The 16,680-nt window shown below is 38.0% G+C and overlaps 2 protein-coding genes and 1 pseudogene across 7 annotated transcripts in view; 2 read left to right on the top strand and 1 right to left on the bottom strand.

Moving 5' to 3' along the window:
- The window catches only part of LOC120779468 (probable cation-transporting ATPase 13A3), a 102,986-nt gene that overhangs the window by 42,378 nt on the left and 43,928 nt on the right, over nt 1-16,680 (bottom strand). Inside the window, exon 1 of one of the 5 annotated variants that reach the window (XM_040111735.1) lies at nt 3,448-3,555. The exons of 3 other annotated variants lie outside the window; for them this stretch is intronic. In XM_040111735.1, coding sequence (XP_039967669.1) covers nt 3,448-3,477 — 30 coding nt within the window. In that variant the 5' untranslated portion in view covers nt 3,478-3,555. Of the gene's footprint in view, nt 1-3,031; nt 3,089-3,447; nt 3,556-16,680 lie in introns of those variants that run through there. One more of the 5 variants, XM_040111736.1, reaches the window with a different exon arrangement.
- LOC120779470 lies at nt 514-2,716 on the top strand. Of its 2 annotated transcripts, none has more exons than XM_040111738.1 (2): nt 514-2,288; nt 2,353-2,716. In XM_040111738.1, exon 1 carries the CDS (start codon nt 810-812, stop codon nt 1,845-1,847), a length of 1,038 nt encoding a protein of 345 aa, XP_039967672.1. In that variant the 5' UTR covers nt 514-809; the 3' UTR covers nt 1,848-2,288; nt 2,353-2,716. The 2 variants fall into 2 exon arrangements, with proteins under 2 accessions (XP_039967672.1, XP_039967673.1); XM_040111739.1 differs by having other exon boundaries at nt 2,348-2,716.
- Nucleotides 2,983-16,680, top strand: part of LOC120779773 — a 35,327-nt pseudogene continuing 21,629 nt past the window's right edge.

Here is a 16,680-nt window from a genome sequence, read left to right as displayed (position 1 = left end):
GCTAAAAAAGGTGGCTAAAAGTTTTCCAAACCAAAATTTAATTTATTTAAATGCATATGAAAGAATTTGTAAACTAAAGCTGTTGCTATAGCTTACTGAAAATGGAAAGTAGATATGCATATTATGTCTTATCAAAGTAAGTTATATTAACATTGTATATTGGAATTTTCGCAAGACTTTCTAACTACTTTTCGGTATAACGACTTAAGGGGCTATACCAGTGCCACACTTTTTCGATAGTTTATACATTCAAAAACATCCTGTGCAATCGGCAAGATCGTATCTTGAATAGTTTTTGAATGGCAGCGTTCTAAACAGCTACCGCTCAGAGGTGCAAACATATATGTATGTAAGCTTTGTATGTTGTGAGCGCAGCCTTACAATAGAGTGAGTGAACGCCACCTTTACAGATATGACATGATATTTGACAGACGGCACTGACCAGAGATAAAGTAGGAAAAGCGTGCTCAGGAAGTCATTTGTTTTGCATTATATAAAATAGTATAGTTAAAATATTTGTGTAAGAGAAGTAAACTGCATAAATTAACTAATTTAATAAGTTAAAGTAGTACAGCGTTGGTCCTACTAAGGTATTGGTAGGAAGAAACCTTTAATTGTCGATTTTCTGTTTTTAGGTTAGTAGACCGGGATTTGCAATGTACTTAAACATTTTATCCCAATTCAATTTGTGTACATAACAACAATAAACCTTTCTGTTTTCAGATAAATCGAATTGTGTGTTATTCTCCAGTACCATCTCACATATTATAAATCGACAATTGTCAGAGTGGATTCGATATTAGTAGATCATGGAGAAATTACAATTTGAGGTTGGGTTGGCTGCAGATGAAGATCCAAAGAATAACATAATGATTATAAAGTCGATTACCAAAGAGGACGGAATAACGTACCTCGTACCACCAGGTTTTCAAGCAGTAAAACACAACCCTCAATTGATAAAGTTACCAGAAGATAAAAAGACATTACAGAGAAGCGGTAATAATAGAAAAGTGTGGGTGTCCATGCCAAGTGATATTTTAACACTGTACAAAGATGATGTTGGAAATATGATGTTTAATGATTATTTATTACAAGAAATGACTCAAGTCACAAGCCGATCTATTACAGATGGAAAATTATTGGAAATCTTAGAGAAACTAAGTGATAAATCCAAGGTACACGAAGAAAAATATAACAGTTTGAACAAATTAAATGAAAAATTTGTTTTAAAGAAGTTTGAAAACAAGAACACTAATGCTAAACAATGGTTGCAAAGTTTTGAAAGTGAATGTGCAAGATTTGATTTAAATAGAGATACAGAGAGAATTAGCGCTTTGAGATTATTCTTGAATGACTCAGAAAATGATTGGTATGAGTCCATGTTAATTAAACATGGCTTAAACACCCTATGGAAAATATGGCAAGTGAGTTTTCTTAAAACATTCACGGATAAGAGTTGGTCTTCTGTAATGTATGCACTGAATTTCAAACATTTAAATGGCTCACTGCTGCAATATGCATTGAAAAAGCAGAGATTGCTACTAGAATATAATAGTGATATAGATATGAGAACTCTGGTTGACTTGATTGTCGCAGGATTGCCAACTTATATTACAAATAAACTAGATCGTCAAGAGATGACAGATCCAACTCTTCTATTTAGTGCCCTACGAATGTATGAAAATCTTAATAAAAATATACCAAAACATTTTACCGAGACAAAGCGCTTCACTAAACAAGAAATGGAAAACAAAAAAAGAACACCTTGTCAAATATGTTATCAAGATGGGAAAGAAAAATCGATTTCATCCTGGGTACATGTGCTTGTAAAAGGAAGACAAAAATGACAGCGTAAAACACTGCAAAAACTTGATGTTGGGGATTGATCAATTTCAGGATACAAAAAACTAAATATTCCCCCACTAATAGAAGTTGAGGTTATACTGAATAATACACTAAAATGCACAGGTATCTATGATCCTGATTCGAATATAACCTTAATAAATTCGAAGTTAATAAAAGTAACAAATTGTAAGGAAAATTATTTTGAAAATAAATTTAATACGATTGGTGGTGGGGGAAAAACAACAGGTTATTCACCTCAGTACCTGTTAAATGGAGAACCAACTGATGTATTACCAGTGGACCTAAAAATAAAACAAGTGGAACCCGGAGAACTGGAAAAAGACAGACATACAGCATTTCTCAGATCAAAAAAATCACATGAACTAAACAAGGCCAGATTTGACAGAAATAGAATAGATTACAAGTTCCAAAAAGGCTATATGGTAACATATATAATGGACTATTATAAATATTATATTATATTATATATGGATGAAATTAGAATAGGTCCTTTTGAGATTGAAAAAATGATATCAGATTCACTCTGCAAAATTAACACTGGAAAGAATAAAAAGTCCTTGGGATTGTACCATGTGACAAAGCTCATTCCTCAGTGTGATAACTGAAATTAACTCCAGTTAATTTTCAATTTTGAAGTGGGGGAGATGTAAGCTTTTTATGTTGTGAACGCCGCCTTACAATAGATTGAGTGAACACTACCCTTACAAATATGGCATGATATTTGACAGACGGCACTACTGACCAGAGATAAAATATGAAAAGCGTGCTCAGGAGCGTTCATTGTATAGAAAATATATTTGAGTTTAATAAACATTTTGAATTTTTTTGTTTCAGCTACTCATTCGACTGGAATCATGCCAGCAGTTGAGGCACTTTTTTTTCGGCACTTCCGCAGACAGCACATAACTCCGTTATTTTTCAATATTTTTGTAAAAAAAAAAAATTTAAATATAGCTAAAAATATACTTTATTACGTCCATAGAACGTCGAAACATTCAATCTTTCTTTTAAAAAAAATTCACGAAAATCGCCTAATTTTTCATGTGTCACACGGGTATAGCCCCTTAAGTAGCGAATCTGTATTGTGTGGTTTGTCTATGAAGAAAAAACCATAAAAGCTATTAAGATTAGAAATATTTTTGTTTGTTTATAATGAATTGCGCACTTCACGTTGCTAAACGAAATCTAGATTCATTTGCATTCCAGCCGCCCGCGCGATTTACATTCTACTGAGCACAAACGGTATATTCATACTACCCTGCTAGCACGCATAAGTGATTGTAAATTGTTTATTTATTGTTAAAAAACATGGCAGCAGGTTAATTGGTTGCAGAATATAAATTTTGATAAGCTGATAAAGTCTCTAAGACTTTAACTGACAATTTATTGCCTATTTTCTACAATTAACGATCATATTAATGTACGTACATATATGTAAGTACAGAAACAAAACAACGCGGTGTTACACACAAAATCAAACATATTATACTATGTTACACTAACTACACAAGAATCACATCTCGAAAAATAACACATCTTTAACAGGAAAAAGAGTTCCTGTAAATAATATTAAAATTTTACTTTCAAATTGCTGTCCATATTGTAGAACATCTTCTTTAAACAGCGTTTTACTCATATATGATTGATTTTCTAGTTTAACAGTGAAATTAAGGAACATTTTTGAGCTATAATACAAATTATTAAGCCCACTTTTTTCAGATAAAGAAACACAACTTCGCAGAATATTTACGATAATTTCAGCAATAGCGGCACAATTACAAATAGTAAACTTTAGTTAATACTGCACAAGCTAATCGACCCAATTAACACAAAAGTAAACAAATGGTGATTTTTCTGTAAATAAGATAGCGATGACAAAGAAATTTATTGAGCAGGTAGATAATTAATATATTGAAAAAAAATTGAGTAGTTAGTGTGCGATATATGTCAAACAGTGAATGAAAATAATTTACAAACACTTATTTGTATTAGTCCACGACACGCTTATTTGTTTCAAAATGAACATGTCTTGTGGTTTTTATATCTATTTCAAAAGTGGTAAATTTAGCATTAATATGGCATATAAAAATATTTTTTTAAAGGAAAAAAACGAATACAGAAACTTAAAAAGCGCTTAATTCATATAAAAAAGTTTTCATACTCTAATTACACTGGTAAACACTATTTTTGTCAAATGAACTTTGTTATGATTTTTATTTATGTTGGTGTACCCTCATTAAAAATATATAACAGTTTTGTTTCTATCACAACCAGTTTTCTTGTGACAGCTACATATTCATTTCTGACCTCATATACGTTTCTTTGTTTACATAACTGCATTTAATCGACTGTGTAACTGTTGTGTTTGCTAAATTACATTTTATTTTCATTAGTTAGATCGTAAATATGCCACGAAAGTGTTTGAACAACCCGGACAATTTTTGTTATGTGTGTGGAGAATTAACTTTTACATCTCAGCGTCGAAATTTCACATCACTAATTGAACAGTGCTATTTAGACTATTTTGGTTTTCCTGTGAGGAATCAAGACAAATCCTGGGTTCCTAGACATTTGTCATTTGCTATATTAATGATTTGGACGGAACCAAAGGATCATGTAAGTGATTGTTATTTTTGTTTGACTCAAACAAAAGGTATTACTACCAAATCCAAACACACCATCCAGTATCCAAACTTGTCTTCGGCCAAGAGACCCATCCTACATAGTGCCGAACTGGCTGTGCCGATGCCTCCAAATCGATCAAAAAGTGAGAATTCTAGTCCAAAAGATGGAGATGGATTTTTATATCTAAAAGAGAAATTCCCTAAACTCAGCGAGGCGAAAATCAAAGAGGGAATATTTGTAGGCCCACAAATAGGGGTATTGATGAAGGATAAGGGCTTTGAAGAAAAACTGAATGATTAGGAAAAACTCGCCTGGAAATGTTTTGCGAATGTTGTTCAAAATTTTCTAGGTAACCATAAAGCGGAAAATTACAAAGATATAATAAATGAACTTATGATATCATTTAAAGCTTTGGGGTGTAATATGTCCTTGAAAATACATATGTTGGACTCTCATCTGGATTTCTTTACGGCAAAATTTGGGTGCTTGAGTGACGAACAAGGTGAGAGATTCCATCAAGACATTTCCTTAATGGAGAAGCGTTATCAAGGGAAATGGAGTCCAGGAATGCTAGCAGACTATTGTTGGAGACTTAAAAGGGACCTACCGGCCAAATATTTAAGAAAATCATAAGTATCTATTAGATATTAGGAAATAATTCTGTAAGTGTGGCTGAATTTTGTACTTTTCACGAAAATATATATTTTGATGTCACAAGAAAACATGGTGTACATTTTTTTTCATTGATATATATTATTTGGTGGCCCTAGTATATTCAAAATTTGATATAAATTTTCATGTGACAAAAAAAAAAATACAAATTTGTTAACCCGTGTTATTATTTATATAAATCAACAGTAATTACAATAGTTTAAAATATATTTGTTATTTTATTGGCGTTTCTTATGCTGCAACAATTGCCTCCAGACGTCGACGCAAAGTCTTCACTTAATTTCTAGCATTATTTCGGGATATTTTGACCTACTCAGTCGATAATGCAGTTTGAGGACATTGGTTCAATTCGATCTTTTCGAATACGGTTTTTCAATATGTCTCAGATATGTTGAATAGGATTAATGTCTGGTAATTGCGGTTTTTTGGCCGGTAACCTATTGGAAATAGAAGTTGCACAATTGAAAGCACACTTTAACGTAAATTTTTTTCTGATTTCTCAGCAGAGATATTAAAGTTTTTTTTGCGTGCAGTTCGTGCATTGTACCCATTTTTGCGAAGCACATTTCAAATCGTGTATAGATGCACGCTACGCCCTGAGATGCATAATAATTTCTTCTGTATATCTAATGCCTGCGATCTTTTATTACAACCAGAATTTAAATTTATCGAGGGGTGTTAATTTTTATGAATGCCCTGAACGTGGCTTTAATTGGCAAAATTTTCGTGTTTGAATTTTTGTCTGCACACACGATGTCGACGATTTATGATTTTATGTTTATTTTCGATTTAATATAAATTTAATTATGTCATAAACAAATACGCATTAAAATTTTTTAAATGTGTTACTGATTTTTATCAATGAACTTTTTATTAGGTGCTGTACGATGACTTTATTGGAACACTGTATATGTTTCCCCCCCTCGCTCCTTGTTGGTAAGGATATCATTAATCACGATAACAGTATATAAATAGGTTAATCAGCAATTTGCATTTTTTATTGACTTCGTAAATCACTTAAGGAATAGTACATACACTAGGTAGAAAAATTCTCCGCCCACTGGATGCAAAATTTTTTAAACTCGAAATTTTAGAACTTCTGCTAGACATTTAGGCATGGAATGTACTAATTTCCTCCATTCTTCCAATGTAATAAAGCCCATAAATGAGGTCAGGTAATTGTGGTGGTGAATGTACTTGTTCTATTTGATTGAGGTCAGGTAATTGTGATGGTGAATGTACCTGTTTTGGAGCATTGTAAAGGTGCCAAAGACGAACAACTTCCACAGTATGCTTTGGGTCACTGTTCTGTTGGAAGCAAAACATGTTTGGCAACCCTAATTTGTCAGCACTTTGCTTCGTTTGTCGTTTTAAAATATTTAGATAATCATATTTGTTCATTATATTATCATTAAACTCAATGCCGCCAACTCCACTTGCTGCCTTACACCCCCACAATTGAACTCCACCCCCTCCATACTATACGGTTGAAGAGAGATTTCGTACTTCAAAAGCCGTACCAGTTTTTCGCCACACCATCTGTCTTCCTTTATCCCAAAAATGCAATATTTAGTCTCATCCGACCATAAAACCGATTCCCAAAAAGATAAAGCTTGGCTACGTTTTCATTTACAAAAGCAGCGCCTTTCATACGATTTTTTAAGAAAATGAATGCTTTTGCGTGCCTCTCGTCCATGATATCCAGCTCGCTTTAATATTTTTTTCGCCGTGTCACTGCATGTTGCCTTTCTAAATCGTACTTTAACATCTTCTGTTATTTGGAAAGCTATTAAACGCGGATTAATCTTTACAAGAGATACAACTTTACGTGTTTCCCGATCAGTCAATTTTCTCGGTCGCCCAGTACGAGGCTTTGACGTAATAATTCCCTTGCTTTTGATAGCCTGGATGCCGTATCGCACTGATGACTCTGCTTTGTTGATAACTCTTCCAATTTTTCGGAAGCATTTACCGTCTTTAATTAATTTTAAAATTCATCAACACTTATTTCTTTGCCTTTTGCACTCATTTCGATTAACGCTGAATAATTGAGAAAAATTTGCACAAGAAGTGCAATATTTTCCTTCGATTCGTTAAATATATGTATATTATTGACAACAACGCACAAACGCGACGAAACTATAAACTAATGTAATAAACAGTGAGCAGAAACAGTGCTTATTCTGTATTAGTCAAAAATTGCCGTTAACATTGAAAAGGCACATAGGAATTCCATGAAATTTGGCGACTGTAAAGCTATTAGTATGCGCTTCTGATATTGTGATAAGAATTGAAAAAAAAACATATATATTTTATAAATATTTTCATTAAAACACATTGCCGAATTATTAAGCTGAGACTTTTTCTACCTAGTGTATATAAATACGTGTGATGTAACAATATTTTCACAAAAACGACTTGAAAAAATAATACGTAAAATACAGACAGTGAATCAATAAAGTTTACATACACCTAGTTCTATTAAATAACGGCACGTTTATTTTTTTTAAGATAAATAAATTTTGTGTTTTTTCTCATTTCAAAACATGTTTATTTAACATTAAATATAGCATATCAAAATATCAGGTGCAATAACAAATAACACAGAAGGTCTTCCGACTCGTGAACATGCTACATATAATTGACCATGGGAAGAAACATGGATTCTCTAGATTCAGACCGCATGATTTCTTCACGATCATGGCAAATGCAAGACGTACCGTGAATTGAAGTCGTTCAAACTCAAACGACATGTCGGTTGGGATCATCGGGATCCATAGAAGGAGAACTTCCTCTCCTTCGAATTTTCCCTTAAGTATGGCCTTATAAATCACATTATTCATCAACTTCCGTATCACCAAACGCGTTCCGTTACACAGTTTTGATTGGTTTATGTTTAACAATTCAATTTCATAGTTAGTAGCTCCATTTTTATGTGTTACACAGCCAATTGATTTGAAAGAATGAAGTGTACCAATTGTCTCATTCTTAATTATGAAGTTTAAGTCCTCTACATCTTTATTCTTAGCCACCAAAATTACTCGCTCTTTCAACCTTATTTTGTGGATAGTAATAACGTGGATCATGTGTAGATGTTCACGCAAGTGAGGAAAGTTCTCTGATCGCCAATCACTGGGGAGTGGCGAGAAACTATTCTTTTACACATGGCTCAAAAGCAGCTCACAACTTCCGGTCTTTGACCAAGTATCCTCTGGGTAGCCTAAGAACATCCGTTCGAAGGCGAAATATCCTCCACATAGGGTTGGGCGCTGGGTTTGGGATCCGCCACGTAAAAAGCACCCCCAATGAAAAGGAACAACAAGCCTCGGATGAGAGACCCCTCGCTTGATGACGACTATGGCAAACGAAATAAGGACTACGAATTGAGGGCATGCACCTGGAATGTCCGGTCTCTTAATTGGGAAGGTGCCCCTGTCCAGCTGGTTGATTTCCTCGTTAGACTGAAGGCTGATATCACCGCCGTCCAAGAAATGCGATGGACGGGACAAAGACTGAGGCGAATAGGTCCTGTGGCATTTACTACAGTGGCCATATAAAGGAGCGCAAGCTTAGTGTGGGATTCGTGATGGGAGAGAGACACCGTCGCCGAGTACTATCATTCACTCCGGTGAATGAACGTCTAGCCACAATCCGCATCAAAGCGATGTTCTTCAACATATCGCTGATTTGCGCCCACGCCCCTACGGGAGAGAAGGACGATGTGACCAAATATGCCTTCTATGAGCGCTTGGAAGGCACTTATGAGAGCTGCCCCCGCCACGATATCAAAATCGTGATTGGCGACTTTAACGCCAGGGTGGGCAAAGAAGGTATATTTGGCACTACGGTCGGTAAATTCAGTCTCCACGACGAAACATCCCCAAATGGGTTGAAGCTGATCGACTTCGCTGGGGCCCAAAATATTGTTATCTGTGGTACTACATTCCAGCACAAGAAGATACATCAAGCTACCTGGCTGTCTCCGGATCGAAAAGCCACCCACCAGATCGATCATGTTGTGATAGACGGAAGACACGTCTCCAGCGTTCTAGACGTGCGTACGCTACGAGGTCCTAACATCGACTCGGACTACTATCTTGTTGCAGCCAACATTCACACCCGCCTCTGTGCAGCAAAAAGCGCACGTCAGCAAACACAAGGAAGGTTCGACGTCGAGAAGCTGCAATCACAACAGACAGCCGAACGATTTTCTACTCGGCTTGCACTCCTGCTCTCTGAGAGCACTAGTCAACAACTCGGTATAAGGGAACTGTGGATAGGCATTTCAAATTCCTTACGTACAGCTGCAACCGAAACCATTGGTTTTCGGAAAGAGCAAAAGAACAGCTGGTACGACGAGGAGTGCCGTGTCGCAGCGGAGAGAAAACAGGCTGCCTACCTCGCAACGTTACGATCGACCACAACACGTGCGGGATGGGATAGATACCGAGAGTTGAAGGGGGAAGCGAGACGCATTTGCAAATAGACGAAGAAAGAGGCCGAAATGCGTGAGTACGAAGATGCTCGAAAAATCTACGAAAAAATTCGGCGGCTTACAGAAGGTTTCAAGACCGGAGCATACTCTTGTAGAACCCCCAAAGGTGATCTAGTCACCGATGCCCAGAGCATAGTTAAATTATGGAGGGAACACTTCTCCAGCCTGCTGAATGGCAGTGAACGCACAACACCAGGAGAAGGAGAACCCGATTCCCCAATCGATGACGATGGAGCAGACGTTCCATTACCCGACCATGAAGAAGTTCGAATAGCAATTGCCCGCCTGAGGAACAACAAAGCGGCGGGGGCCGATGGATTACCGGCCGAGCTATTCAAACACGGCGGCGAAGAACTGACAAGGAGCATGCATCAGCTTCTTTGTAAAATATGGTCGGACGAAAGCATGCCCAACGATTGGAATTTAAGTGTGCTCTGCCAATCCATAAAAAGGAGACCCCACAATCTGCGCCAACTACCGTGGGATAAGCCTCCTCACCATATAAGGTTCTATCGAGCATATTGTGTGGCTTTAGACCTGGCAAATCAACAACCGACCGGATATTCACATTGCGCCAAATCTTGGAAAAGACCCGTGAAAGGAGAATCGACACTCACCATCTCTTCGTCGATTTCAAAGCTGCTTTCGACAGCACGAAAAGGAGCTGCCTTTATGCCGCGATGTCTGAATTTGGTATCCCCGCAAAACTAATACGGCTGTGTAAACTGACGTTGAGCAACATGAAAAGCTCCGTCAGGATCGGGAAGGACCTCTCCGAGCCGTTCGATACCTAACGAGGTTTCAGACAAGGCGACTCCCTATCGTGCGACTTCTTCAACCTGCTTCCGGAGAAAATAGTTCCAGCTGCACAACTGAATAGAGAAGGTACCATCATCTATAAGAGTGTACAACTGCTGGCGTATGCCGACGATATTGATATCATCGGCCTCAACACCCGCGCCGTTAGTTCTGCTTTCTCCAGGCTGGACAAGGAAGCACAGAAAATGGGTCTGGCAGTGAACGAGGGCAACGCGAAATATCTCCTGTCATCAAAGAAACAGGCGTCGCACTCGCGACTTGGCTCTCACGTCACAGTTGACAGTCATAACTTTGAAGTTGTAGATAATTTTGTCTACTTAGGAACCAGTATTAACACCACCAACAACGTCAGCCTAGAAATCCAACGCAGGATTGCTCTGGCCAACAGGTGTTACTTCGGACTGAGTAGGCAATTGAAAAGTAAAGTCCTCTCTCGACGAACAAAAGCCAAACTCTATAAGTCGCTCATAATTCCCGTCCTGCTATATGGTGCAGAGGCTTGGACGATGGCAGCAACCGATGAGTCGACGTTACGAGTTTTCGAGAGAAAGGTTCTGCTAAAGATTTATGGTCCTTTGCGCGTTGGCCACGGCGAATATCGCATTCGATGGAACGATGAGCTGTACGAGATATACGACGTCATTGACATACTTCAGCGAAATAGAAGACAGCGGCAACGCTGGCTAGGTCATGTTGTTGCTCTGAAAGTATTCGATGCTGTACCCGCCGGGGGTAGCGGAGGAAGGGGAAGAGCTTTACTCCGTTGGAAGGACCAAGTGGAGAAGGACCTGGCTTCGCTTGGAATATCCAATTGGCACCACGTAGCGAAAAGAAGAATCGACTGGCGCGCTGTTGTTAACTCGGCTATAATCGCGTAAGCGGTGTCTACGCCAATTAAGAAGAAGAAGAATAATGTTTGGAAATATTTTGTTAATGAACTCGTCTTTTGATGAGACAATGAAATTTAGACTCGTCGACAGGTACTCGTACCATTACCGATAGTTGTTATTGGTCAGAGAAATCTTCAGCAGATATAGCGTTCAGCAATGCCACTCTCATGTTTGTTGGCAGCTTAAGTTCCTTCACATAGCGCCATCGATCCGATGATTTCAGGCAAGCGTTTATTTCATCTGCAGCAGTTGATCTTGGTGTTTACTCCAGAAAGTAAAATCATGGCACATCCAAAACATCTCGAGTCATTGCGTAGATCTTTCAATGTGCGGTTTAATGCTCATTTATGTACCATTTTGCATTCGTCCCAGATGATGATTTTCGATGCTGTTAAAACTTTGGCCATTGCGGAGTGTTGGTTCTTCAATAGTTGAAAGATTTAACAGCAATTTTAATGTTGAATGAGCCGTATGGCAGCATCGTTTTAACAATGTGGCTGCTATTTTAGAAGAAGCGACTGCCACCGCAATGTTGGCACTCGCACAAACTACCGCCATGAGAAATGTCTTACTAGTATCACCAGGAGAATCCACGAAATATAAACTACTTCCATATTTATGGCTGTCATCAATGTATCATTAACTTCCTTTTGTTGGTGATTCAACAGGGGTGCATTCATTCGAGCAATTAAATCTAATTCCAGGGTATCATATTCGCTTTTCCGTTCAAATTCTTGAATAAATGCCTCATTCATTTCACGATTTGGCCATCTAGCCGCTTTTTAGGGCATGGTTGGTCTGCTGGACGGTATCGTTTAGAAGGTGGAGTTGCCTGATTCTGATCCAGAGCACCACTCCACGTTCGTTTTAGTTTGATCTGCTACCAAAGCACAAAATTCCTCCATTTCACCTCTTTTAATTTTTTTGTCGTTGGTCAAACTGACACATTTTATGCGGTTTCGCATAATTGTTCCAGTTCCGTAAATTCCATTTTCCAGAAGCTTTTCTAACAGCGGCAAAGTAGTAAAGTATCTGTAAAAAAAATACTTTTGACCCTTCTGGTAAGGTTTGTGTCAGACGCAAAACAAATGCGGGACCGATTCCAATATTTTCCTCTGGTAGAGGTGTTGTCTTGCCCTGATAAATCTCGAAATCAGAAACAAGCCCATCTGATGTGGTCAAAATTCGTTTTTCAATCCAACGCCTCTTGGTTTGGTAGGCAAACTTTGACGAACTGGACAACGACCAGTAAGGGGTATAATTTGTTCGTCTATCCCCCCTTTTTCTTGGAATTTTCAAACAGGCATTCCGCACTGCATCAATAATTGGTTGCACTCTCCAAAAAATATTTAGTCTTCTTTGGGATACAGGAACGTCGCTTGGAAAAACGACGCGGAATGCTTCTCTTAACTTAAAAAATCTGTCGCGAGTCATTGTTTCCGCTCCCAGTGGAATTTTTAGTTTGTTCTGCCAATACATTCGAATTCTAGGAAAGTGAATGCAACCCATAGCAATGTGCATTCCAAAAAAATTTTTGATTTCCTTAGTGGTTGTTTTTAACATGCCACCTGCATTCGCAAATTCGTATCTATTAGTGCAATTAACCGCATTTTCGAAAAATACGTTATCAAAATATTTAGCGAAATATCCTAGAGGTGTCGGCGTATCTACTGGATAGTCCTGCAAAATCTAATCGTGTCCAAAGTGAAATTCAAAGTATTTGAAGAAAACTTACTACAATTTTTCAACTGAAACTTCCTCTTCAAAAGGCATATTGATAATTGGTTGGCAAAAAGGTTTCCTTCTCCAAATCGGTCGACGACTTGAACTCTGTAACAGTGTCTATCAGAAGGTGCATCTAAAAATCACCCATCATACTAACCGGTTCAATATTTTCTTCGTGACCTAACTCAGGAAGCACTGCATCTACGTTTCCTTCAATATCTTCTTCTTCCTCGCCTTCACTGTCGATGCTGTTCGATGGCTCATAATTTTTGTCTCGTTCTTCATCATCGCTGCTTAAATCGGGGGCGTCTGAGGCCTCTAGCACTGCCAAAATATCATCATCTGTAAGCATTTCTTTGAAATGAAATGCAAGAAAAAGCACTTGTGTTTAGTTACTTAAGACCTGATACGCACAATAGATGCACTTGTTGAAAACTACGGCTAAAACATACTTACTTTGCATTGAATCACTCCTATTCATTTTAAATATTAACAAATAATATTTTTTTTAGTTATAATATGCACTCTTCACTATTTTTTCACTAATAATATTTTAATAATATTAAGTACAACTTACTGCCGCAAGCTCTCTTTGAAAAAATCGAAATACGACTTAAGAATTTCATCACCACGAGGATAACAGTAAACCGAATAGCGAAACAGTGCAAAAAGAAAAGGTACACAATAATCAGCACAATCGATGCATTTCGGCTTTTTAACATACGTGCATAAATAGTAGAGATCTTGACATTGAAACTTGACCGCACAATTGATGCATCGCAGTCGGAAAGGGATATATACATATAAATAAATTATGCGTTTTATAAGAAAAAAAATAAATAAATACTTTAAAAATTGCTGGGGACATGAAAACTTGCGCAGTTTGGAGACTGTTCGTTTATTTTTACAAAAGGTCCTACAGGAGACCTTTTTGTAAAATCACTGTCAGTTTTGCAATTACATTCGATGAAATAGATTTCAATACATAAAACTAAAATTCAATTTAAGTTTGTAAAATAAATTGAAAAACAAAAAATTTTCGGCATACGATTGTTTGCAGAAAAATTCAAGCCCTCAAATCTTCATTACTTGGGAAACTACTCTTGTAATTTGTTACATATGGATTTTGTCAGTGACTTATTGAGAACCTTGGTAAAATATTTTACTCCCGCCTTTTCTGCTTCTAATCTGAAAAAAGCGTAACATTTTCTGCCTTTTTTAAAACATAATGGTGAGAGTTTTCCGTCGATGTTTATTTTTCGTTTTTTTTTTAGTTTTTTTTTTCTTTATCAAGTTTTTCTTCTAATTATAATGAATCAATCAGTTTAGTTAAGCTCAATAATAGATATTGCAAATGAGCTGGTTCACATCCTTTATTCATGTAAAAAATGGAACACTAACGGTGCTGTATAACCGCCTATGGTGGAAATTAGTAGTGCGGTGTACTTAGTATAACAAACTTAACCAACAATTTCAAGAAAATAAATTTAAATAGGTAAGAACGATGAGCGCTAGGAGCGCGCCTATGATAGCTGCCAAAATCGTGCTTAGCGACTTTAACGCCAAGGTGGGCAAAGAAGGTATCTTTGGCACTACGGTCGGTAAATTCAGCTTCCACCAGGAAACATCGCCGAATGGGTTAAGGCTGATCGAATTCGGCGTGACCCTAATATGGTTACCTGTAGTACTAGATTCCAGCATATGAAAATTCATGAATCTACTTGGATGTCTCCGGGTCGAAAAGCCACCAACCAGATCGATGATGTTAGATGTGCGTGCGCTCCGAGGTCCAAACATCGGCTCGGACCACTAACTTTGTGCAGCCAAGATTCGCACCCGCCTCTGTGCAGCAAAAAGCGCACGTCAGCAAACACAAGGAAGGTTCGACGTCGAGAAGCTGCAATCACAACAGACAGCCGAACGGTTTTCTACTTGACTTGCACTCCTGCTCTCTGAGAGCACTCATCAACAACTCGGCAAAAGGGAACGGGACGGCATTTCAATCTCCTTACGTACAGCTGCAACCGAAACCATTGGTTTTCAGAAAGTGCAAGAGAATAGCTGGTACGACGAGGAGTGCCGTGTCGCAGCGAAGAGAAAACAGATTGTATACCTCGCATCATTACAATTGACCACATCACGTGCGGGATGGGATAGATACCGAGAGCTGAAAAGAAAAGCGAGACGCATTTGCAGACAAAAGAAGAGAGGCCGAAATAGGTAAATATGAAGAGCTTGACAAACTGGCCGACAGGGGTAATGCTCAAAAATTCTACGAAAAGATGCAGCAATTAACAGAAGCTTTCAAGACTGGAGCATACTCTTGTAGAATCTCCAGAGGTGATCTAGTGACCGATGCCCAAAGCATGCTAAAATTATGGAAGGAGCACTTCTCCAGTCTGCTGAATGGTAGTGAAAACATAACATCAGGAGATAGCGAACCCGATTCGCGTTTAAGATTCCATCGAGCGTACTGTGTGAAAGATTAAAGCCCTTCGTCAACAAACTGATTGGACCTTATAAGTGTGACTATAGCTCATGCGCCAATTCTTGGAAAAGACCCGTGAAAAACGAATCGACATACACCACCTCTTCGTTGATTTGAAAGCTGCTTTTGACAGCACGAAAAGGAGTTGCCTTTATGACGGTATGTCAGAATTTGCTATCCCCGCAAAACTAATGCGGTAAAACGACGTTGAGCAACACCAAAAGCTCCGTCAGGATCAAGAAGGACCTCTCCGATCCGTTCTATACCAAGCGAGACGCTCTCTTGTGTGACTTCTTCAATCTACCTTTGGAGAAAATAATTCCAGCTACACAACTGAACAGAGAAGGTAACATCTTCTATAAGAGTGTACAGCTGCTGTACCTATCTTGGAACCAGCACTAACATCAACAACAATGTCAGCCTTGCAATCCAACGCAGAATATCTTTTGCCAACAAGTGCTGCTTCGGTCTAAGTAGGCAATTGAGAAGTAAAATCGTCTCTCGACGAACAAAAACAAAATTCTATAAGTCACTCATTATTCCCGTTCTGCTGTATGTTGCAGAGTCATGGACGATGACAATACCCGTTAAGTCGACGTTACCCTCCGGAGGAAGCAGAAGAAGAGGGAGACCTCCACTCCGTTGGAAAGACCAGGTGGAGGAGGACCTTGCTTCGCTTGGAATCTCCAATTGGCGTCATTTTAGACTGAGCCTAGCTTCTTTAATATATCTCGGGTTTGAAAGTAAACATTAGTAATTGCATTAAGGAAAATTTAACATAAATTGTGAGTCAAGAAATACGGGAGAGCTTTCTGGTAAAATTATACATATTTTCGCCTAAACCCCAAAGCAGATTCTGCGCCAAATGTAATTTTATGTCAAAAATGGATGAAATGATAATACGTGACGCGATTTTCACCATAAAGAAGTTAATTTATACACATGGAAATATTAAATGCAATTAGTTCTTCTATATTCTTAATAGACTTACTAAACGTAAATCTTTGTGGCACTAAATGCAATTTCCTCACTCGCCACAAACAAAACAAAAGATATTCAGAATTCATGTTGACGCCTGGGATGAAGACAATGATCTGAAA

The sequence above is a fragment of the Bactrocera tryoni genome, unplaced genomic scaffold (genome assembly GCF_016617805.1).
Source record: "Bactrocera tryoni isolate S06 unplaced genomic scaffold, CSIRO_BtryS06_freeze2 scaffold_11, whole genome shotgun sequence".
In the NCBI taxonomy this organism is placed as follows: Eukaryota; Metazoa; Arthropoda; class Insecta; order Diptera; family Tephritidae; genus Bactrocera; species Bactrocera tryoni.
This window is presented reverse-complemented; position numbering and strand designations above follow the sequence as displayed.